General features: G+C 43.1%; 1 protein-coding gene across 2 annotated transcripts in view; it reads left to right on the forward strand.

Annotated features, from left to right (window-relative positions):
* myg1 (myg1 exonuclease) overlaps positions 1-19,433 on the forward strand; it is a 40,107-nt gene extending 20,674 nt beyond the window's left edge. For both annotated transcript variants that reach the window (XM_056274660.1, XM_056274661.1), the window contains 3 exons: positions 3,025-3,147; positions 3,449-3,630; positions 18,870-19,433. In XM_056274660.1, coding sequence (XP_056130635.1) covers positions 3,025-3,147; positions 3,449-3,630; positions 18,870-19,059 — 495 coding nt within the window. In that variant the 3' untranslated portion in view covers positions 19,060-19,433. The remainder of the gene's footprint in view (positions 1-3,024; positions 3,148-3,448; positions 3,631-18,869) is intronic.
* Positions 19,434-20,379: the final 946 nt, after the last annotated feature.

Consider the following 20,379-nt stretch of genomic DNA (forward strand, 5'->3'; position numbering starts at 1 on the left):
CTAATTTTCCATAATCTGCAATAACTTATGAATGCGTTGAGATATCAACCTGAAATTTGAGACACATGTCCAAGTTTTCGGCAGCACGGTAGCACAGTGGCTCACATGGTCGCCTCACAGCAAGAAGGTCTTGGGTTCGAGCTCTGGGGTAGTCCAACCTTGAGGGTTATCCTGGGTCATCCTCTGTGTGGAGTTAGCATGTTCTCCCTGTCTCTGCATGGGTTTCCTCCGGGTGCTTCAGTTTCTTCCCACAGTCCAAAGACATGTAGGTCAGGTGAATCAGCCATACTAAATTGTCCCTAGGTGTGAATGTGTTGGCCCTGTGATAGACTGGCGGCCTGTCCAGGGTGTTTCCCCGCTTGCCGCCAGTGACTGTTGAGATAGGCTCCAGCATCCTGCAACCTTATTCAGGATAAGTGTTTTGGTTAATGGATGGATAGATGTTCAAGTTTTCACTAAGCTTATGTATTAAAACGCATTGTGCTAAGACAGTGGTTCTCAAACTTTTTCTGTCATGCCCCCTTTGGAGGAAGAAACATTTTCATGCCTCCCGCCCCATCAAAATGGTGACAAAATGGGCCATATTTAACTTTATGTTATTTAAATAACATCAATATCATGAACATTCCTTTCAATTTTCTATCAGTAATTTCTGTTGTGCAAATAACAAACGCAAGTTCCACTTCAACTTTATCAAACCTCTTTTTGTGACATTTGTCACTAGATTGCTCCATCAGTCTGTGTGCTTTTCAAAAACAGAGAAAAACAAAATAAAATTTAAAAATCACTTTGCTAGAACAATAAACTTCAAACTGCAAAAAAAGAACAAATGCAGATATTTGAGAAAAACGACGGGCAGGTCAATTTGTGAGAGCTCAAGTCTTATCACTGCATTAGTGGCTGCATTGAGCCCGTTTTACACTGCACATCTTTTCAAAACGGGGTTGCAGGCTTGATACTGCCACCCTCAAGTCATGCTCAATGTTGAGCTTCGAGCTGCACTTCGTTTTAAGTGAGGCAACAGCAGAAAAGCCCATCTCACAGAGCTAGGATGTGGCGAAGGGAAGCAGAATGCCCATAGCCCTCTGTCCTCTGAGTGGATACTCCCTCCCCACACCAAGCCAGAATTCACTCAGTATCTGAGCTGTAAAGCGGGTGGAGTCAGATGTCATCTCGATGAACTGGTTCTCTTCAGCAGAGCTGAAATCAGCAGGTGCTGCTGCATTGAGTGGATCTGTCACCCAGTCATACTGTTGTTTGAGAAGTATTTTTGAAAGAATCCTTTCAGGGAAAGAGTTGTGCTCCTTAAGACATGAAATAACTGTGGTGGCTCCAGAATCACTGGTTTCAACAAATTCACTCAGATTCTGCAAGAAATCAGTATGTCCTTGATCAAGTCACCTGTCCCACATCTCAAGCTTTTGAATGAATGCATTGATCTTGTCTGCCAGGTGAGGAAGGTGCTTGTCTCTGCCTTGAAGCTGAAGATTTGATTCATTCAGCTTTCCAAATATATAACTGAGATAGGCTAGTTTCATCAGAATTGTTCATCACTAAACTTGCTTGCAACTTCATGCATACGGTGCTCCTCCAGAAACACCTGAATTTCCTCTCTGGGCTCAAAGACTCAGGACAATACTTTATCTCATGAGAGCCACCTAGCCTCACTATGAAACAACACAGGTGAATGTTCAGCTCCCATCTCCTCACAAAGTGCAGAGAACAGCCGTGCTGTTAGGGGTCTTGTTTTGATGAAATTGACCACGCTAACAACATCGGTCAAAACCTCATTTAGGTCAGGGCTAATCTATCTTGATGCTAGTGCTTCTCTGTGTTTGACACAGTGTGTCCATTGCGCATTTGGCGAGACCCTCTTGATTAGTGCCTGCAATCCCTTCATTTTCCCCTGCCATGGTCTGTGCACCATCCGTGCAAACGCCCACATAGTTCTTCCATTTCAGCCCATGTTCGGTCAGGTAACAGTCTAGAAGCCTAAAGAGCTCACCAGCTGTCGCTCCACTTGGGACGTACTTGCAAAACAGCAAATCCTCACACAGTGACTCTGACATGACAAAGCGAACATAAGCAATAAACAAGCAGTTTTTATTGCTTTCAGTAGCCTTGTCCACTTGTAAGGCGAAACGTTTGTCTTTCAGTTTTCTAATGAGTTGTTCTTCTTCAAGGTAGTTTGAAATGTTGCATATACATCTTGCAACTGTATCATTGGACCGAGGGATAGCTTTCAATTTTGCAGTGCTTGTCTCATCAAACATAGTTGACACCATATCTAAAGCTGTGGGAAGTACGAACTCCTCTGCAATTGTGTGTGGTTTCTTGCACTGCGCAATTCTGTGTGTGACTTTGTATGATGCCATTAGTGCTTTGTTGTTCACTGATGCAGCTTTTACAAAGCAATGTTCCTGCTGACAGTACGCACCAAGTTTTATCTGAAAGAACTCGAATGGCTTATTGACGTGACTGGGGTGTAATGTCTCTAAGTGTCTTCTTAATTTGTTTGGTCTCATACTGTCTGCTGCCAGAGTTTTCAGACATAAAATACACACTGGTCTTGCCTCATCTCCCGCCACATTCACTTTGAACCCAAGAGCAAGACAGGCTTTGTCATGTTTTCATAACTTGGTTTTTTGTTAATTACCATCAGCTAAGCACTTTGCCTTGTTTGTCTTGGAAACATCGCCTGTCTTTCTTTTTGACCCTGTCAAATATCTCTCCACTCTGTGAACCTACAGACTCTCTGTCTCATGAAAGCCGTGAGAAAGATTCTGACATCAAAACAGTAGTTCCACACTACATTTCCCCCCGGTCACGTGCACCCCCCCCCCATCATTCCTCTGTGCCCCCCCCTCCCCCGAGGGGGGGCATGCTACACACTTTGAGAAACGCTACGCTAAGTGCTTGGTCCTTACCCATTGCCACTTGCGGCTATAATTATTTTGTATTTTATACACATCCAAAATACTATATAATATATGGTATCTTTCTGTTCTCCCATGTAACCTATAGGAGGGCTTCAAAAAGGCTATGGTGCTAGTTGGGGAGGAGTTCTTGGACCGTCTGGACTTTTACCAGAACTCCTGGCTCCCAGCCCGAGTTGTGGTCGAGGAGGCCATTAAGAAGAGGCATCAGGTACTGTTTAATCGAATTCTGTAACAAACTACATAAATGTACAAATGTTGACAGCACCATCCCTCTGGGTACTTTCCATTGGCCTCCATTCACCACCTAAGCCCTACCACTATCTGCTTTCACCTGATCCTAGTCTTAAACTTGAATAAGGATTAATACCTGAAATAAGTATTTCCTGTTTGTTTTCTGCTGGTTACAGTGATGAAGTGGTAGGATCTTCCCAGGCTTAGATAGGCTTTCCATAGAGACAGCTCTTTTAAGATTTTAGATATTTCCTACAGATATTTCCTATTTTTTACAGATTGACCCCAGTGGTGAGGTAATGATATTCTCCCAGGGTGGATGTCCGTGGAAGGAACATCTGTTCACCCTAGAGAAGGAACTCAAAGTGGAGACTCCGATCAAGTTTGTCCTCTACACGGATCAGAATGGACAATGGAGGGTCCAATGTGTCCCAGCAGGGCTCAACACTTTCCAAAACAGGTGATTTTCAATAATTGGTCAGTTTTATTGCCAAGTAACTTTTCCTATTACGAGGAATTGGACTTTGTGTGTCACTCACTTTGACTTTTAAACATGACACAACAATAAAATTAATGAAACTGAAGATAATTATTAAAAATTCAAAAGTAATTTCAAAAGTAATACAAACATCTATTTACTGTCTGTGTATACAGGAAAAATATAACAAATTTACAATTCCAAGGAGACCTGAAAATAGTGGCTCTGCTACTAAACAGATCAACATTTCACAGTTTTAATGTTAAAAATATTACGCTGAGTATAACATTACAATACTATCAAGGTAATTTTTTTGTTTCTTTTGACGGATCTTTTACATATATAGAATTTCCGGTTCAGGAGATTAAGTCATGATGGGAAGGATTCAGCCAAACATACATTGCACTGCAGTCAAGTCTCTGGTCAAGGGTACATCCTATAAAGGGGCAGTACACTGGCTTAGTTGTTAGTACCGTTGCCTCAGCGCAAGAGGGTCCTGGATTTGCTCTGTGACCTTCTGAATGGAGTTTCTATGTTGAGTCTTGTGTTGGCGGGGGTTTATTCTGAGTACTGTGTTCTCACACAGTCCATAGATGTGCATGTTTGTTGAATTGGAAATAAATTGCCCAGACTTATGACTGGCTTGTGAATGATTGGGTTTGTGGGCACTGTGTTGTACTGGTGACCTATTTTAAAATGTCTCCCAGCCTTTTTACCGAATGCTTGCTAGGATCGACTCCAGCCCCCTGCGACCCTTACATGGATTAAACTGATATAGACTATGAATTAATGAATTTTTACTATTGTAACTCTACAGAGGGAAGCAGAGAAATGGTAACAGTGAAATACAAAGTGTAATGTTACTTAGGTTCCTGAAAATACGAGACAGAATTTGGCCTTTTGAGTGGCCAAAATAGCTCAAAAGCAGCTGACCATTGATTATACAAGTATCTGAAAACTCCAAAAGGAATTTAAGCTCAGGTCTTACTGATGGCTAAAGAAGTTTGTACATATAAGACATGTGTCTTTGTTTGCTTCTCACATCAACAATCTAAGAGACGTAGTACAATTTTTCCAAGTGGGTGGTCTAAAAGTGTCTGAAAATGGCTAGGAAAAAGAAAGTGTATCCAGGAATATCAAGTGGAGCAGGGAATGAAATGACAAAGGCAGTGATAACTATCCTTTCACAAATACAACATCACAAAACAATAGTAAATTTGCATAGTACGAAACAGTCATCCGCAAAAGATTTTGTCGTGCAGGGTTGTTTTTTTTTTTTTTTGTAGTCATGCATGTCTCTCAGATGTGTTAGGTTGTGATCTGGTGACTGACATAAACCATGACAGATGATGTATAATATGTATTACTTTCATGCTCAGAAAGCCATTTGACAGCTCCTCACAGCGGGTGATCTGTCATCATGAAAGAGACCATACTTGGCAGGGTAGAAATACAAGGGACGAGGGATAAAGGTGATCCCCTCATCAAGCCCTTTGCAGGCCTTTGCATTTATTTGTATTTGCTTTGATCTCTAATGGGTTGAAAGGATCAAAGCTATGTCAAATACAAACATCACACCAGTGCCACTTCGTCTATTTCACCATACATTGTATAAGGAATGACCATGTAATAGATTTCTTTTCATTGACAGTCAAGCAAATTAAATGGATTACGTGTATTATTTTGGCGCTTCCTGAAGTATATGTCTAGTAAATATCAAAGGGATCACTAAATAAAAAAAAAGTAAATGACTCACACCCTCCCATCCCCCCATATTTCTGCATTTAAAAACAAAGGACCCAACCTATAAATCCCATTTTCTGAACCTATTCAATCAATTGCTAAGTAGATTCAGCTCCACTTGTGTTTACTGAAAGATGACCACAAAATGAATTGAAAGTGTCATTATGAAATGAAAAGTGTTGCAATGAAAAAGGAAAGGAATGAGAATCTTAAAGATCAGAAAGCACAGGCCTACCCCCTCCTCTGCCACTACAACCCATGTGGATATCTAACTTTAAATTTCAATACCATTGAAGCCTACACTAAGATAGCTCTTGCTAGAGGCTCTTGGACCTTTCAGATCCTGTTCTTGAACATAGCCCCGTGCTCAAGCTCATTAAATCATATTAGCACCCCTGTCTTGTTATACTAGTCTTAGAATGACAAGTATGACAAGACCCAATACCTTGTGTGTAATATCAACACCTATCATGTCAGTGTTAGTGTTGATGTGTTGTTAGTTTAAAGTCTGCCTTTAAATCCCACTGCACAGATTGGCCAAGGAAACATCCTCCAGTTTCAGCCTACATTGCTTTTCCTTCGGGGCACTGGCTTTTTACATCAAATCCTAAGGAGCGACCAGGCAAATACCCGTCACCAGGGGGAAATTTGAGCACTAAGGCTTGCTATAGGTCTTAGCATGTAAGCAAAAAAAAAAAGAAAAGGGGGGGGGGACTGAGGGGGTCTGTTCGTGGCCATTCTGAACAGCTACTCTCCAATTTGCTGTTTTCTACTTTTTGTGTTGATATTATCAACACTATAAAGTGATTGATTCTTGGTTTACACTTAGATTGTAAGGAAATTAAAACTGTAGTTCCGTTGACTTGCTCTGCTATTCAATCGCTCTACTTTTATTTTGACCGTCAGCCCTTAATAACCTAGCTCCTTCATATCTTTTCGAACTCCTTCATATCCACACATCCTGCACTCTCAGATCCTCTTCTGCTCTCCAACTCACTACACCATCGGCCCGCCTGATTACCATGGAGTCTAGAGCCTTCAGTCATTCTGCCCCCTGCCTCTGGAACTTTCTCCCACAAGACATTCGCAACATTGACTCTCTTTCAACCTTCAAATCCCATCTCAAAACACACCTTTTCAAACTGGCATATTCAGTCTGATACATGCTTCATTGAGTTTTGTGCATATGATGATTTTAGTCATCTGTTGTATTAACTTTTTATTGTCTACCCTGCTTTATTTTGATTTTATGCTGTCTGATACAGTTCTGCTTGTTTTCTGTGTTAGGTAAGGTGTCTTAGTGCTCTGAAAGGCACCCACAAATAAAATGTATTATTATTAATATTATCATGAAATGCATTGATGAAAAAGCACGGTGTAGCCTCCAGAATTGATTTTTCTTTACAGTAATTCTATAGTAATTAGTGGTAATTAATGGGAAGGAACTTCAAAATACTGAGATATTGGGGGGGTTGAAAGCCTGCATAATGGGAAATTTCAAAGCGTTAATAGACTCAAAGCATAAAAAGACAGAACGGATTACAGTGGCATATGTTACACGGTCAGGACACTCACCTGTAACAACCCAGTGTTAATGGCAGCATTCATCTAAAATTAAGGCATTTCTGTTGTGAGAGACAGATTCCCAAAATACACCTGGGGTAGACTACAGGCCAGCATGCCTTAAACTACCCTTTTAGATCCAACATGGGTCACCACCCTGCTTCTTTCCAGTCTCAGGAAAGCTTGCTCAGTCTGAGTTGATTAATTCTGCTCCCGTGTTCAAAGGTTTTATGAACTGTAGACCAACTTACTTACTTAATCCTCTAGGCTGCTGTGGAAGCCTAGGGCGCCCACCATGGACTACAACCCTCTTGTGGGTTGTAGTCTAGAGCCTGTCTTGTTAAGTTGCTTGGTCCTTTCCTGAATGTATGTCTGATCTGTCTCCATTACCTTCTTTGAATTTGGTCATTAATTTGTTTCCAAAAGTCATCATTGGTTATTTTATTGGGCAACCAATAAAACCGTGTTGGTAGGCAACGGAATAGACCACAATGCTACCCGGATGCCCCTGATAGTAATATTGTAATGCACAATTTTATTTACTTAATTCTTGACAACAAAAAATAGGTTCAACATATTTTAGGGTCTCACTTGAAAACAACGTTTGATTTAACATCATGCTTGACAAAGATAAAAAAAAACCCTCTCAGTTTTATCTTATGATCATGCTACCCGGATGCCCGATCTTTCCAATTTTTATCATGAGGCCTAGATGTTTGGCATTATCATGTATTATGTTAGTCTTCAGTTGCATTAGTGTTTGTGTTTCTGAGATCAGTGCCAGATAATCTACAAAGTCAAGGTCCTCTATTTGTGTAAAAGGGGTACACCATATCCCCATCCTTTGGTCATCCACAGACTTTTTCATGATCCAGTCAATGGCAGCAAGGAACATCAGCGGAAACAGTAAATATTCCTGCCGTAATCCGGTTCATATGTGGAGGGTGTCAGAGAGCTTGCCTATTGATGCAACTTGGCCTGTAAATCCATCATACATGCCTTTGATACAGTTTACTAGCTTTTTGGGTATTCCATAATGTCAAAGCAACTTCAACAATATGTTTCTATCTAAACTGTTGAAGTTTATGAACAGCGAAGATGGCTATTCAATGCATTGTTCAACAGTAATTTGAAGTGACACAATGTGATCTGTACAGGAGTTGTTTTCTGGAAACCTGCTTGATCCTTCCTGAGTCTTTTTTAGAGCTTATTGCAGCCTATTCAGAATGACTCGGCAGAGGATTTTGCTTGGGGCCTGAGAGAAACATGATGCCTCTCCAATTCTTGTATTGGCTGAGATTGCCTTTCTTTTGAACTGTGACAATGAGCCCTTCCTTCCTGTCATTGGGTACCTCCTCTTTAGCCCAGATTTCATTGAGAAGCCCGTGCAGGATATCAGCAGTGGCAGTGATTAGTATTTTCAGCACATTGAGCGGTTTGTCATCTTTTCTTGGTGCCCTGTCCAGCTTCAGTTTTTTTGCTGGCTCTTTTTATTTTTTTTCTTTGATATTCCTAGGTGTGAATGTATCCAGCCCTATGATGGACTGGCGGCCTGTCCTGGATGTTTCCCTAGCTGCTGCCCACTGACTGCTGAGATAGGCTTCAGCATCCCATGACCCTAAGTAGGATAAGCAGCTTGGATAATGGATGGATGGATCTTACCACAGTTGTTAAGATCTTATGGCACTTCTTCAATGTCTTCGGGGGGGGGGGGGTCTGTTCAAGACTTCCTCGAAGGGTTCCTTCCGACGCTAATTGTTGGGACTCCTTGGTGAGAAGGTTCCCCTGTTTGTTTCTGATTGGTCAGCTGAAGGACTTGTTCTTACCAGCCAGCTGTCTGGTAATTTTGTACAGTTCCATAGCATTGTTCTGCCGAGTGGCTGTTTCTGCTTGGTTGGCAAGCTCCTCTTCATGTGTTTTCTTTTCCCTCTTGCAGCTCTTTTTGACTACTCTACTCGTTTGTTGGTAGTCCTGTTGGAGGCATTCCGTTTTGGTGTCGTTGGTTTAATTTGAGTTTCAGTTTAATGCCTCTCCTGGCTTCAGTTTCCTCCCATGTTGCGTCAGAGATCCAGTTTTTCATCTGTGGTCTCCGTGTCCCAGGACTGATTCGCAGGTGCTTGTGATAGCCTTCTTGCATCTTTCCCAATTTTCATTTATTTTATCCTCCTCTTCCAGGGCTTGGAATCTGTTTCGAAACAGAATTCCCTATTCTTGTTGTACCTGATGGTCTTTACGTTTTCTTGTTACAAATCATCTTTGGACCGTGTTTCCAACCTTCTTCTTTACTGCCAACTTCATCTGGAGTTCTCCTACAAGAAGATGGTGGTCTGAGTCAACATCGACTCCCCTCCTGACTGACATCAAGAACTCCATTTCCTGGTGATTGCAATGTGGTCAATTTTATTCTTGGTGCGATGATCTGGGGATATCCATGTGGCTTTGTGGGTTAGTTTGTGCGGGAAGAGACTGCCTCCTATCTCCAGTTTATTCATGGCACAGAAGTCTGCGAAGGGAACACCAAGCTCAGGGACTTAGGACTCAACCCCAGCCTGTGCAGCTGGACCCTAAACATCCCGTTGAGCTGGTGCCAGTGGTAAGGATGGGCTCCTGCACCTCCGCCTCTCTGCCCCTCAACACAGGAGCCCCCCAGGGCTGCGTCCTGAGTCCCCTCCTCTAATCCCTGTACACCCATGACTGCGTGGCCACACATAACACAAACTTGTTGATAAAGTTCACTGACAACATGACAGTGATGGATGGGCCTGATTACCAACGATGACGAGACGGCATACAGGGGGTGAGGTCAACAATCTAGCCAAGTGGTGCCAGGAGAATAACCTCTCTCTCAAAGTCGACAAAACCAAGGAGCTGATTGTGGACTTAAGGAAGAGAGGGGAGAGGCTGGACCCCATCACCATCAACAGGACTGCTGTAGAGAGAGTCAAGAGCTTCAAGTTCCTCGGTGTCCACATTACCGAGGACCTCACCAGGGATGAACACACCAGCCATGTGGTGAAAAAGGCACAGCAACACCTCTTTCACCTCAGGCAACTGAGAAGTTCGGCATGGGACCCAAGATTCTACAGGCCTTCTACAGAAGCACAACCGAGAGCGTCTTGACTGAATGCATCACCGCCTGGCATGGGAACGCTACTGCCCACAGCTACAAAATGCTGCAGAGGGTTGTTTGGTCAGCCCAGGACATCAGTGAATGTGAGTTTGCCTCCATTCAGGACATATATAATGGATGTTGTGTCAGCAAAGCCCGCAGGATTATCAAAGACCCCAGCCACCCCAACTGTGGACTGTTCCAGCTGCTACCATCAGGCAAGTGGTACTGCAGCCTCAAAGCCCGAACCAGTAGGCTCCAGAACACTTTGTCTACCAAGCAACCTGGCTTTTGAACAAAGAACATTAAAGACACTAAGCCTGTTGCCGGACGACTGGTACTGACCTATAGTCTTCAGTGGATCATCAGTTTAGACACACACACACACACACACACACACACACACACACACACACACACACACACACACACGGAGCTTGGCATGGCATACACAAACACACACAAATATGCAAACAACTACACACATATGCACATTTATTAAGGCAGAGCCTACATATACACACCCCCTTACACCACACACTACTACTACTTTCGGCTGCTCTCGTTAGGGTCGCCACAGTGGTTCATCCATTTCCATCTCTTTGACCGATCCAGTATGGAAATCTGATTTATGATCCGCATATTTGACTTGGCAAAGATTTTACACCAGATGCCCTTCCTGATGCAACCCTCCCCATTTATCCGGGCCTAGGACTGTTCCTAAAAATGCACTGGCTTGTGCATCCTCAGTGGCTGGGTAGCTCATGTCCCACTATACACCATTATGTTCTTCTCAAGACATTGTTTGGGTTTCCAGAATCTAATGGTGTCTGAATTTTTTTAGGCAATGTGGCCTAATGTGACCTGTTACACAGGCTACATACACCACACACTATTTATTATTATTACTGCTTTTTTGTTTTGTTTTGTTGTTATTTTATTGCTATTGTTACTGGAGTGTTGAGGAGCCGAAACACAAGAATTTTACTCTCTTGTACTTACAGATGTAACAATAAGGGATCTTGAATCTTGAGAAGCCCATTCTTGTTCATCTCTCCCAGGCCTTCTGTCCCCACTGTTCCTTTCCAGTCATTGTTATCCTTATCAATCTCGGTGTTCATGTCTCCCAACACAATTTGGATATCTCTCTTGGGAACCTTTTGGAAAACTGCCTGTAGTTGTTCGTAAAAGGGCTCTTTCTCTTCAAAAATGGCGGGGTTGGTTGGAGCATAGCACTGTATGCATGTGATGTTACATCATTTTGATGCAAACCTGGCTGTGAGGATCCTTTCTGATATTACTTCCCATTCAGAGAGGCTTTTGGCTACATCTTTGGATAGGAATAGTCCTACTCCATGGGTATAGGGGTCTTCTTCCTCTGGGTTGCGAGAGTAGAGGAAAGTCTCTCTGTGGTGATTGACAGTCATTCCTGATATTGGAAGTGTTTGGTTCTTCTGAGTGTCACGGGCATCATTTTTGATAGGTGAAAAAAATGTTTGATTGCGAACAGGCAGGTGAAACTAGTACCTTGGGTTAGTGTGCCATGACGAATGAATCAATCACTGAAAAAAACCACTGTCGTTTGTAACTGTTGGCAAGTCTGCCAATACGTAACATGCAACAATAACTACTGATATACAACATAATTACTAATTTGCTTTGGATCAGTTGATTAAGTTAGGTTTCCATGTGTGTATGCAGGAGTGCCCATGTGAACTTTTAAGACCCCTGGCTGGCTTGTTTTCAGAGAAGTGTTTCTGTCATAAGCAGTCGGAGTCACTACAGACTGAAATGTTCTAGCCTTTCTTGGCCTTTTGTCTCGCACGCTGTCACACTGTACTCTCACTTGATGGCAATACATTACATTATACCCTAACTCAATGACATCACATGAGATTAAAAAAGGCTTTTAATATTTTGAACATAAAGGACAGAATGTTACTATGTCCAGTTAGGAGTTGGTGAAAAATTATGAGGCGGGTGTTAGACTCTACCTGAAGGAATAATTTAGTTTTTATTCAAAAATAATTCATGTACTTGATATTGTATTGATACCTGCACCATAATCTGTATTTTGAATGTGTACTCATTCAATTCATGTTTTAGTTATGATTTTTTTCCCCTGCACAGAATTGCACTGCTTTCAATCCCGTTTTCTGTGGATGAATAATTGTAACCCCCCCCTCCCCCCAGATTATTTCAGAATATAATTTCCATCCATTTCTGGTGCAGATAGGTCCAGAGAGTCAATTCAGTTGAAACTGTTACAGATTTAACAGGTCTCAAATTTTCAAAACATGTAATTTTGTTTATGTCATTGACATCGGGTGAGGTACAATATTTCTACCTTTTGCGCTCGGTGCTATTTTTCTTCATTGAAATTCAGCTGAAAATATTATCATAGAACGTAATGTCAGTCTGCACTTATTTTATTTATTTCTGTTAAAGTCTTGTTTTTAGTCTATCCTTTCAGTACTTTGTCTTTTGTATTACCAATGGTCATAAAAGGACAAAGAATATAGGTGGAAAGGTGAAAATGTGTGATGAGCTAGATTTTGGACTATTGTCATTGACGGTAGACGGTTGCCACCGTGACAACCCTCTGTGTTCCCCCCTCCGAAATGTCTTGTTAACGTACTCCTACGTGTTTATCCTGGGTTTGACATGTCTCATTATAGACCCGATGTGGGGTGAAAGATGTTGCATATGAAAGGCAGCATGGGGCCTGTTGGGCACATCGTACATGTCAGTGTGAAGGAGATTGAAATGGTGCTCTGAGGCCACCCCGATCTTACCTGCAGCTGTGCTCTTTCAATGCTTTCTTCCTCCATTTCTTTTCATGATCACCCCCCCACCCCCATTGCCCTCTGGATCTCCCATTGATGTCTCCTCACATCTTCCCTTTTACTGCCCTTTTCCTATACAGTACCTCTCTGTCTGTCTCTGCCCCTCCCCCCTCATATAGTCATACACGTATCTATGTGTTGTCATACCCACAAATACCCATCTTGTTGTCATTTTTTCCATCTCTCCCCACTAATCCTATTTCCCCCACCCAACACCCCCCTCATCTCCCCTCCCTGCTCTTTATCCCATCTCTCCATCTCACCTCTCACAACTTTTATCCTCTCCCTCGCTTTTCCTTCTTTCATCAAACCTCCCCCTACACGCTTTCCTCTACCCCACCCAGCCATCGCCACATATTTTCTAATCCACTGAAGAATCTCATCAGAGGTGTCTGCCAGCTCAAATGACCTCACTTTCAGCCAAAAAGACAAGAGATACCTGTTCAAGAAGTGGTGAAGGCCCTTCAGAGATTTAATTTAATGCATGCACAGCGGTTGTACTTGGAGCTCAGCTGACGACAATGAGTGTCATAGGGGATGGGGACCACAGCTCCAGATGGCTCTTTCACTGGGTGGCCTGGTTTTTCCCACTAGGCATGTGTCGGCTCCATTTGGAAGTGGTGTTGTCATCGCCTGTGGCCCAGGTACAGCACGGGAAAAAAATCTCTTTTTACCAGCATTAGATTGCCAAGGAAATATCGGTGAGGTGGGGGATTGCAGTTGCACAATGTATTTAGAGTCAGTCTGAATTGAACCAGAAAGGATAGTTATTTCAAGAGAGTCATTCTGATTGTTTTCAGCGTATATAGTATATGTACATATATATATATATACACACACACCCCTTTTTCTCCCCAATTGTATCTAGCCAGTTACCCCACTCTTCCAAGCCATCCCGGTCGCTGCTCCACCCTCTCTGCCGATCCGGGGAGGGCTGCAGACTACCACACGTCTCCTCCGATACATGTGGAGTCACCAGCTGCTTCTTTTCACCTGACAGTGAGGAGTTTCATTTTTTTGTTTGTTTTTCTTCACATTTCCTGTTTTTGTATTGCTAAAGAGCCCTGCATCCGTGTGGGGCATATTGCTTTCATCTTCAAGTTACCGGATTAAGTATCCACCCTCCTAAGCAGATGGGGGGCGGCAGACACAAGAAATAACTCGAAATTCAGTGTCATCTTCTTGTAAGGGAAAATGAGAACCTGTGTGCTATTTTCTTCCCTCCTTTGGCCCTCCATGTGATGGAGTTGGCTGAGACAGTGATAAGGCCGGTGTTGGAAGGAGAAAATGTGTGAAGTATGTCACATCTCTAGAGCAGTGATGGGGCTCATGGACTGTGAGTCAGCAAACCGAAAGAGGAATCAATTTTAGCACCTCGCCATTTATACAAACGTCTCCTGGTTTTGTGCTGGAAAGGACTATTGAACAGAAGGCAGCTTACATGGGCCTAACTCTGTGCAATGTTACATAAACACGAGCTCCCAATATTTTTGTATTTTTGTGACCATCTTCACTTATACTTAACTGTTTATCTCTATTAAAGTTCTAATTTGCATTGCCAATGACGATGGTAATCATGTTAATAAAGATTGCCATTAAAATTAATGTTTCATATGACATTAATTTGATGGTTTGTGTGTCTATTTTAGACTGATCATCTTGAGAATTTCCTCTCATTATCACCATAACGAAGTAACTCCCCCACCCCCCACCCCCACACTCCTCAACTCATTACCAGCCCCATTGACCTTTCCAAGTATCTTGTTTTTCCAGCCTTACCGTGGCGTTATCGATTGCTGACTTCATTTAAGGTTAACAAGGTTAAGGTGAACGCACCCCCCACAGCTTATCGTGTGCCAGCATAACGGAGATAAGACATTGGAGCCCAGGCGTCGGTTCTGTCGAAAAGTCGGTAGCGGTGTAACTTTTCTAACTGCTCATGTTCCATGATAATTTTTGCATGTACAAATGTGCACACTTGCTTGCACACACACGTACGCGTGCACATGAGAAGTAAAACCTCATAAGTAGGGGGGCATCCAGGTAGTGTAGCAGTCTATTCCGTTGCCTACCAACACGGGGATCGCCGGTTTGAATGTCCGTGTTATCTCCAGCTTGGTTGGGCATCCCTACAGACACAAATGGCAGTGTCTGCGGGTGGGAAGCTGGATGTGAGTATGTGTCCTGGTCGCTGCACTAGCTCCTCCTCTGGTCGGTTGGGGTGCCTGTTCAGGTGGAGGGGGAACTGGGGCGAATAGCGTGATCCTCCCATGTACTACGTCCCCCTGGCGAAACTCCTCACTGTCAGGTGAAAAGAAGTGGCTGGCGACTCCACATGTATCGGAGGAGGCATGTGGTAGTGTGCAACCCTCCCCAGATCGGCAGAGGGGGTGGAACAGTGACTGGGACGGGTCTGAATAGCGGGGTGATTGGCCAAGTACAATTGGGTTAGAAAAGGGGGGGGATACCCCCCTCATAAGTAGCCAAATTCATTAATGCTTTTTTTCTTTTTTTTTTTAGAAATGGGGTGTCTTATCAGCTAAAAAGCCATCAAATTTTGCATGTAATTGTTTTTAAAGGCCTATTACACGTGTGCTAGGAAATTTATTAACTGACTTTCATCATTAACTGACAATTTAATGAATTTCATGACTATATTGGTAGGAATATTATGCCCTAACACGTCCCCACCTTATACTTGACTTTAACAAAGGAGACCACATAGAGAAAAGGCTAAATTCTATAGAATATACACTCACTGGCCACTTTATTAGGTACACCTTGCTAGTACCGGGTTGGACCCCCTTTTGCCATCAGAACTGCCTTAATCCTTCGTGGCATAGATTCAACATGGTACTGGAAACATTCCTCAGAGAGTTTGGTCCATATTGACATGATAGCACGCTGTGGTCATAAAGGGATGGACATGGTCAGCAACAATACTCAGCTAGGCTGTGGCGTTGACACGATGCTCAATTGGTACTAAGGGGCCCAAAGTGTGCCAAGAAAATATCCCCCACACCATTACACCACCACCACCAGCCTGAACCGTTGATACAAGGCAGGATGGATCCATGCTTTCATGTTGTTGACGCCAAATTCTGACCCTACCATCTGAATGTCGCAGCAGAAATCGAGACCCATCAGACCAGGCAACGTTTTTCCAATCTTCTATTGTCCAATTTTGGTGAGCCTGTGCGAATTGTAGCCTCAGTTTCCTGTTCTTAGCTGACATGAGTGGCCCCCGGTGTGGTCTTCTGCTGCTGTAGCCCATCTTCCTCAAGGTTCAACGTGTTGTGCGTTCAGAGATGCTCCTCTGCATACCTCGGTTGTAATGAGTGGTTATTTGAGTTACTGTTGCCTTTCTATCAGCTCCAACCAGTCTGGCCATTCTCCTCTGACCTCTGGCATCAACAAGGCATTTTCGCCCACAGAACTGCCGCTCACTGGATATTTTCTCTTTTTCGGACCATTCTCTGTAAACCCTAGAGATGGTTGTGCGTGAAAATCCCAGTAGATCAGCAGTTTCTGAAATACTCAGACCAGCCCGTCTGGCACCAACAACCATGCCACGTTCAAAGTCACTTAAATCACCTTTCCTCCCCATTCTGATGCTCGGTTTGAACTGCAGCAGATCGTCTTGACCATGTCTACATGCCTAAATGCATTGAGTTGCTGCCATGTGATTGGCTGATTAGAAATTTGCGTTAATGAGCAGTTGGACGGGTGTGCCTAATAAAGTGGCCGGTGAGTGTAGATCACAGAAAATCTATAAATGTGAATTTCGAAACTCTTACACAGCATTTTAGCAGAAACCCTTCAAAGATGGGAGAAACAAGGTGTTAGTTGTAAAAAATATATTTTTCAGGTGATTTTGACAACCATAAAAGTGTCAATTTATTTTTAGAGAATAGAATAGGGCCAGAAGGTTAACATGGGATATAGTATCTTAATGAAATGTGATTGACAGTGAGTTTTTGAGGTATTAGGGTTACCTTTTCATCCATCCATCCATTATCCAAACCGCTTGGTGCCGCGTGGCGGCACGGTAGCGCAGTGGTTAGCGTGGTCGCCTCACAGCAGTAAGGTCCTAGGTTCGAGCCCCAGGGTAGTCTAACCTTTGGGTCATCCCAGGTCGTCCTCTGTGTGGAGTTTGCATGTGCTCCCAGTGTCTGCGTGGGTTTCCTCTGGTTTCCTCCCACAGTCCGAAGACATGTACGTCAGGTGAATCGGCCATACTAAATTGTCTCTAGGTAGGTGTGTGTGTGTGTGTGTGTGTGTGTGTGTGTGTGTGTGTGTGTGTGTGTGTGTGTGTGTGTGTGTGCGTGCGTGCGTGCGTGCGTGCGTGCGTGTGCATGTGTGGGCCCTGTGATGGACTGGTGTCCTGTCCAGGGTGTCTCCCCACCTGTAACCCAATGACTGCTGGAATATGCTCCAGCATCCACACGACCCTGAGCAGGATAAGCGGTTTGGATTACCTTTTCAGATATCACAAAAAAACAAAAAACAAACAAAAAAACACATTATACACAGTGGCGGCACAGTGGCGCAGTGGTTAATGCGATTGCCTCACAGCAAGAAGATCCTTGGTTCAAACCCTAGGGTAGTCTACCCTTGGGGTCATCCCAGGTCGTCCTCTGTGTGGAGTTTGCATGTTCGCCCCGTGTCTGTGTGGGTTTCCTGCAGGTGCTCTGGTTTCCTCCCACAGTCCAAAGACATGTAGGTCAGGTGACTTGGCCATACTAAATTGTCCCTAGGTGTGAATGTGTCGGCACTGTGATGGCCTGGCGGCCTGTGCCCAGGTTGCCTCCCCACCTGCCACCCAATGACTGCTGGGATAGGCTCCAGCATCTCGTGACCCCGATTGGGATAAGCGGCTTGGATAATGGATGGCTGGATGGACATTATATACAGCCATAACCAAACCTTTTAGTGGTGGAAGATAATAGAGTTCTACAAAATAACTGATCAAGGCAAGAATGACGCATTGAAATGCACACACTACTAATGTACTCTTGCGACTGTGAAAAAGGTGGAAGTAGTATTTTAAACACAGCGAGTGTTAGATGAGCCACTCTGTATTTTTATAATTTTCAGCCTCCATATCCTATCTAGGTGCACTCCCGGATGCTCTCTAGAGAGCAGTGTGTAAGACCAGAGCCAGTCTCCTCCCCTTTGTGAGATTGCCTGTTGACGCCATTACTGCCTTGTTGTCCTCCAACTCATTGTGCCAGTCTGTAATTTTCCACATTATTAGAGAAGCATGTAGCTAGTTTCATTGCTTTATCTGCTGACACTGATTGTAAAATGTTCTGTGAACGAGCAGGTGGTGGCTAACCCATAGTGATAGAAATTCGCCTCGGGCATTGCTCTACGGGTCCTTTTCAGACCAGAGAAAAGAACAAAGGTAGTGAGACCCTCTCTGCCCGGGTCCATAGACTGTGCCATTCCCTGCCTGAGGGGCTTTGAAAGGAATAAAATTGACAAAAATTGCTCTTTTAAATCATTTTTAAAACTTTTTTTTTCGACAGGCAATTAATTCATCCATCGGTGTGCTCACACACTCGCATAGTCATACATAGTCACCCAACTAAGATTTGTATTTGCCCTCTACACACACATCCACTTTTTTTTAAATTTCTGTAATGAGTTTTTTGTGCTTTCTAACTTTAAACTCATTTGCATGAAAAGCGATTACATTTTGAGATAACGTGCTATATTAAAAGTTTTTTTTAAACTTTTTGTACACTTTTTATTGTATTTTAATTTTTAATTTTTGTTCATGTGTAACCATTTTTCATGTGTGGTAGTACTATTGTTATGCTGTAGGGTTGAAGGGACATATGTTAGAAAAGGGTGTGTGTGTGTGGGGGGGGGTGCAGTCATAATTTGCCAGCATGGGTGTGTGGCTGCTGACTTCTGTTTCTTGTTGTGGGTCCATCTGTCCCTTCCTCCCTCAGGCTGTCCCTGCTGGAGGAGTGGCGAGGTGTTCGGGACGAGGCCCTGTCGGAACTCAGCGGGATCAAAGGATGCATTTTCGTCCACGGAGGAGGCTTCATTGGCGGGAACCAGACCCAGGAAGGAGCCCTGGAGATGGCCCGGAGGACCCTGCAGGCTGCGGCCAAGTCCACTGCCAATGGCAGCAGTTAACTCTCATTAGAGAGGATAGTCAACTGAAAAATTTCCCTTATTGGTCATCCTACTCACAAATACACAGTGACTGAACTAGCTTGCTAGCTCGTACCCCTTAGCTAGGGTCAGTGCCAGATTATCTTCACTAGTCATAATTTGGACATTGAAGGTAATGTAGCCAAATAACCCTGCTGGAAAAGCCGAGTAAGCTAGCAAGAGAATAACTTCATCATTCATAGTAAAGTAACCCTCAGAATATTGATGTTGACCCATGTTATGTTGCTGTAATTTTTCACACTCAACGTACACTGCCTGCCGTATAAATCGGTGACTTCATCATGTATGTGTTATGGGATTCTTTTGAAATAAAACTATTCAAATAAAATCTGAGAAATTGGTGTTGAGTGAAAGATACATGGTTTTTTTCAACTTGCATTCTTGTTTTTATCTTGAAGTGAGACAGTTATCAAGATATTTATATAATACACCTCTAATAATAATAACAATAATAATAATAATAACAATAATAAAAATTTCTATAGCACCTTTCAAAACCAGATTTACAAGATGCTTCGCAAAATACAATGCCATACAATATAAAGAGAAATAAAATTTTTAAAAAAAATGAAAAGGGTATCATACACAGAAGACAGGGATTTCAAGAAGTGGTCAAACATAGAGAGATTAAACAATATATATGTAAGGAGCAACTTTAAAAGGAACAGCATTAAAAAATGTGAATAGACATAGTGTGTTGGCCCTATGATAGCCTGGCAGCCTGTCCAGGGTGTCTCCCCGCCTGCTGCCCAACAACTTCTGGGATAGGCTCCAGCATCCCCATGACCCTGAGAGCAGGGTAAGTGGTTTGGATAATGGATGGATGGATATATATGTGTGTGTGTGTGTGTGTGTGTGTGTGTGTGTGTGTGTATTTAAGCCTAGACCTGGAACTTGTAACAACATTTGATTCTCTGATCTAAGAGGCCTCGGTGCAGAATAAGGGGTTTAGTTCTGAAATGTAAAGCAGAGTCAGACCATGTAGGGATTTAAAAGTAATCAGTTGAACTTAAATTGAATTCTATAATGAATGGGGAGCCAGCGTAATTCAGCCAGGCCTGGAGTAATGTGTTTCCTACCTCAAGTGTTTATGAGAAGTCTTGCCGCTGCATTTTGCATCAACTGAAGATGGGCAACTGCTGCCTCATGCAAGAAAATAATGAATTACAGTAAGCTAGGTTGGAGAAAATGAATTTGTGGATAAGTTGTTCAACTATGTTTTGGGGGAGCATTGATTTGACTGGCAATATTCCTAATTTGTAAATAACAGGATTGAACAAG

The sequence above is a fragment of the Lampris incognitus genome, chromosome 2 (genome assembly GCF_029633865.1).
Source record: "Lampris incognitus isolate fLamInc1 chromosome 2, fLamInc1.hap2, whole genome shotgun sequence".
Classification (NCBI taxonomy): domain Eukaryota; kingdom Metazoa; phylum Chordata; class Actinopteri; order Lampriformes; family Lampridae; genus Lampris; species Lampris incognitus.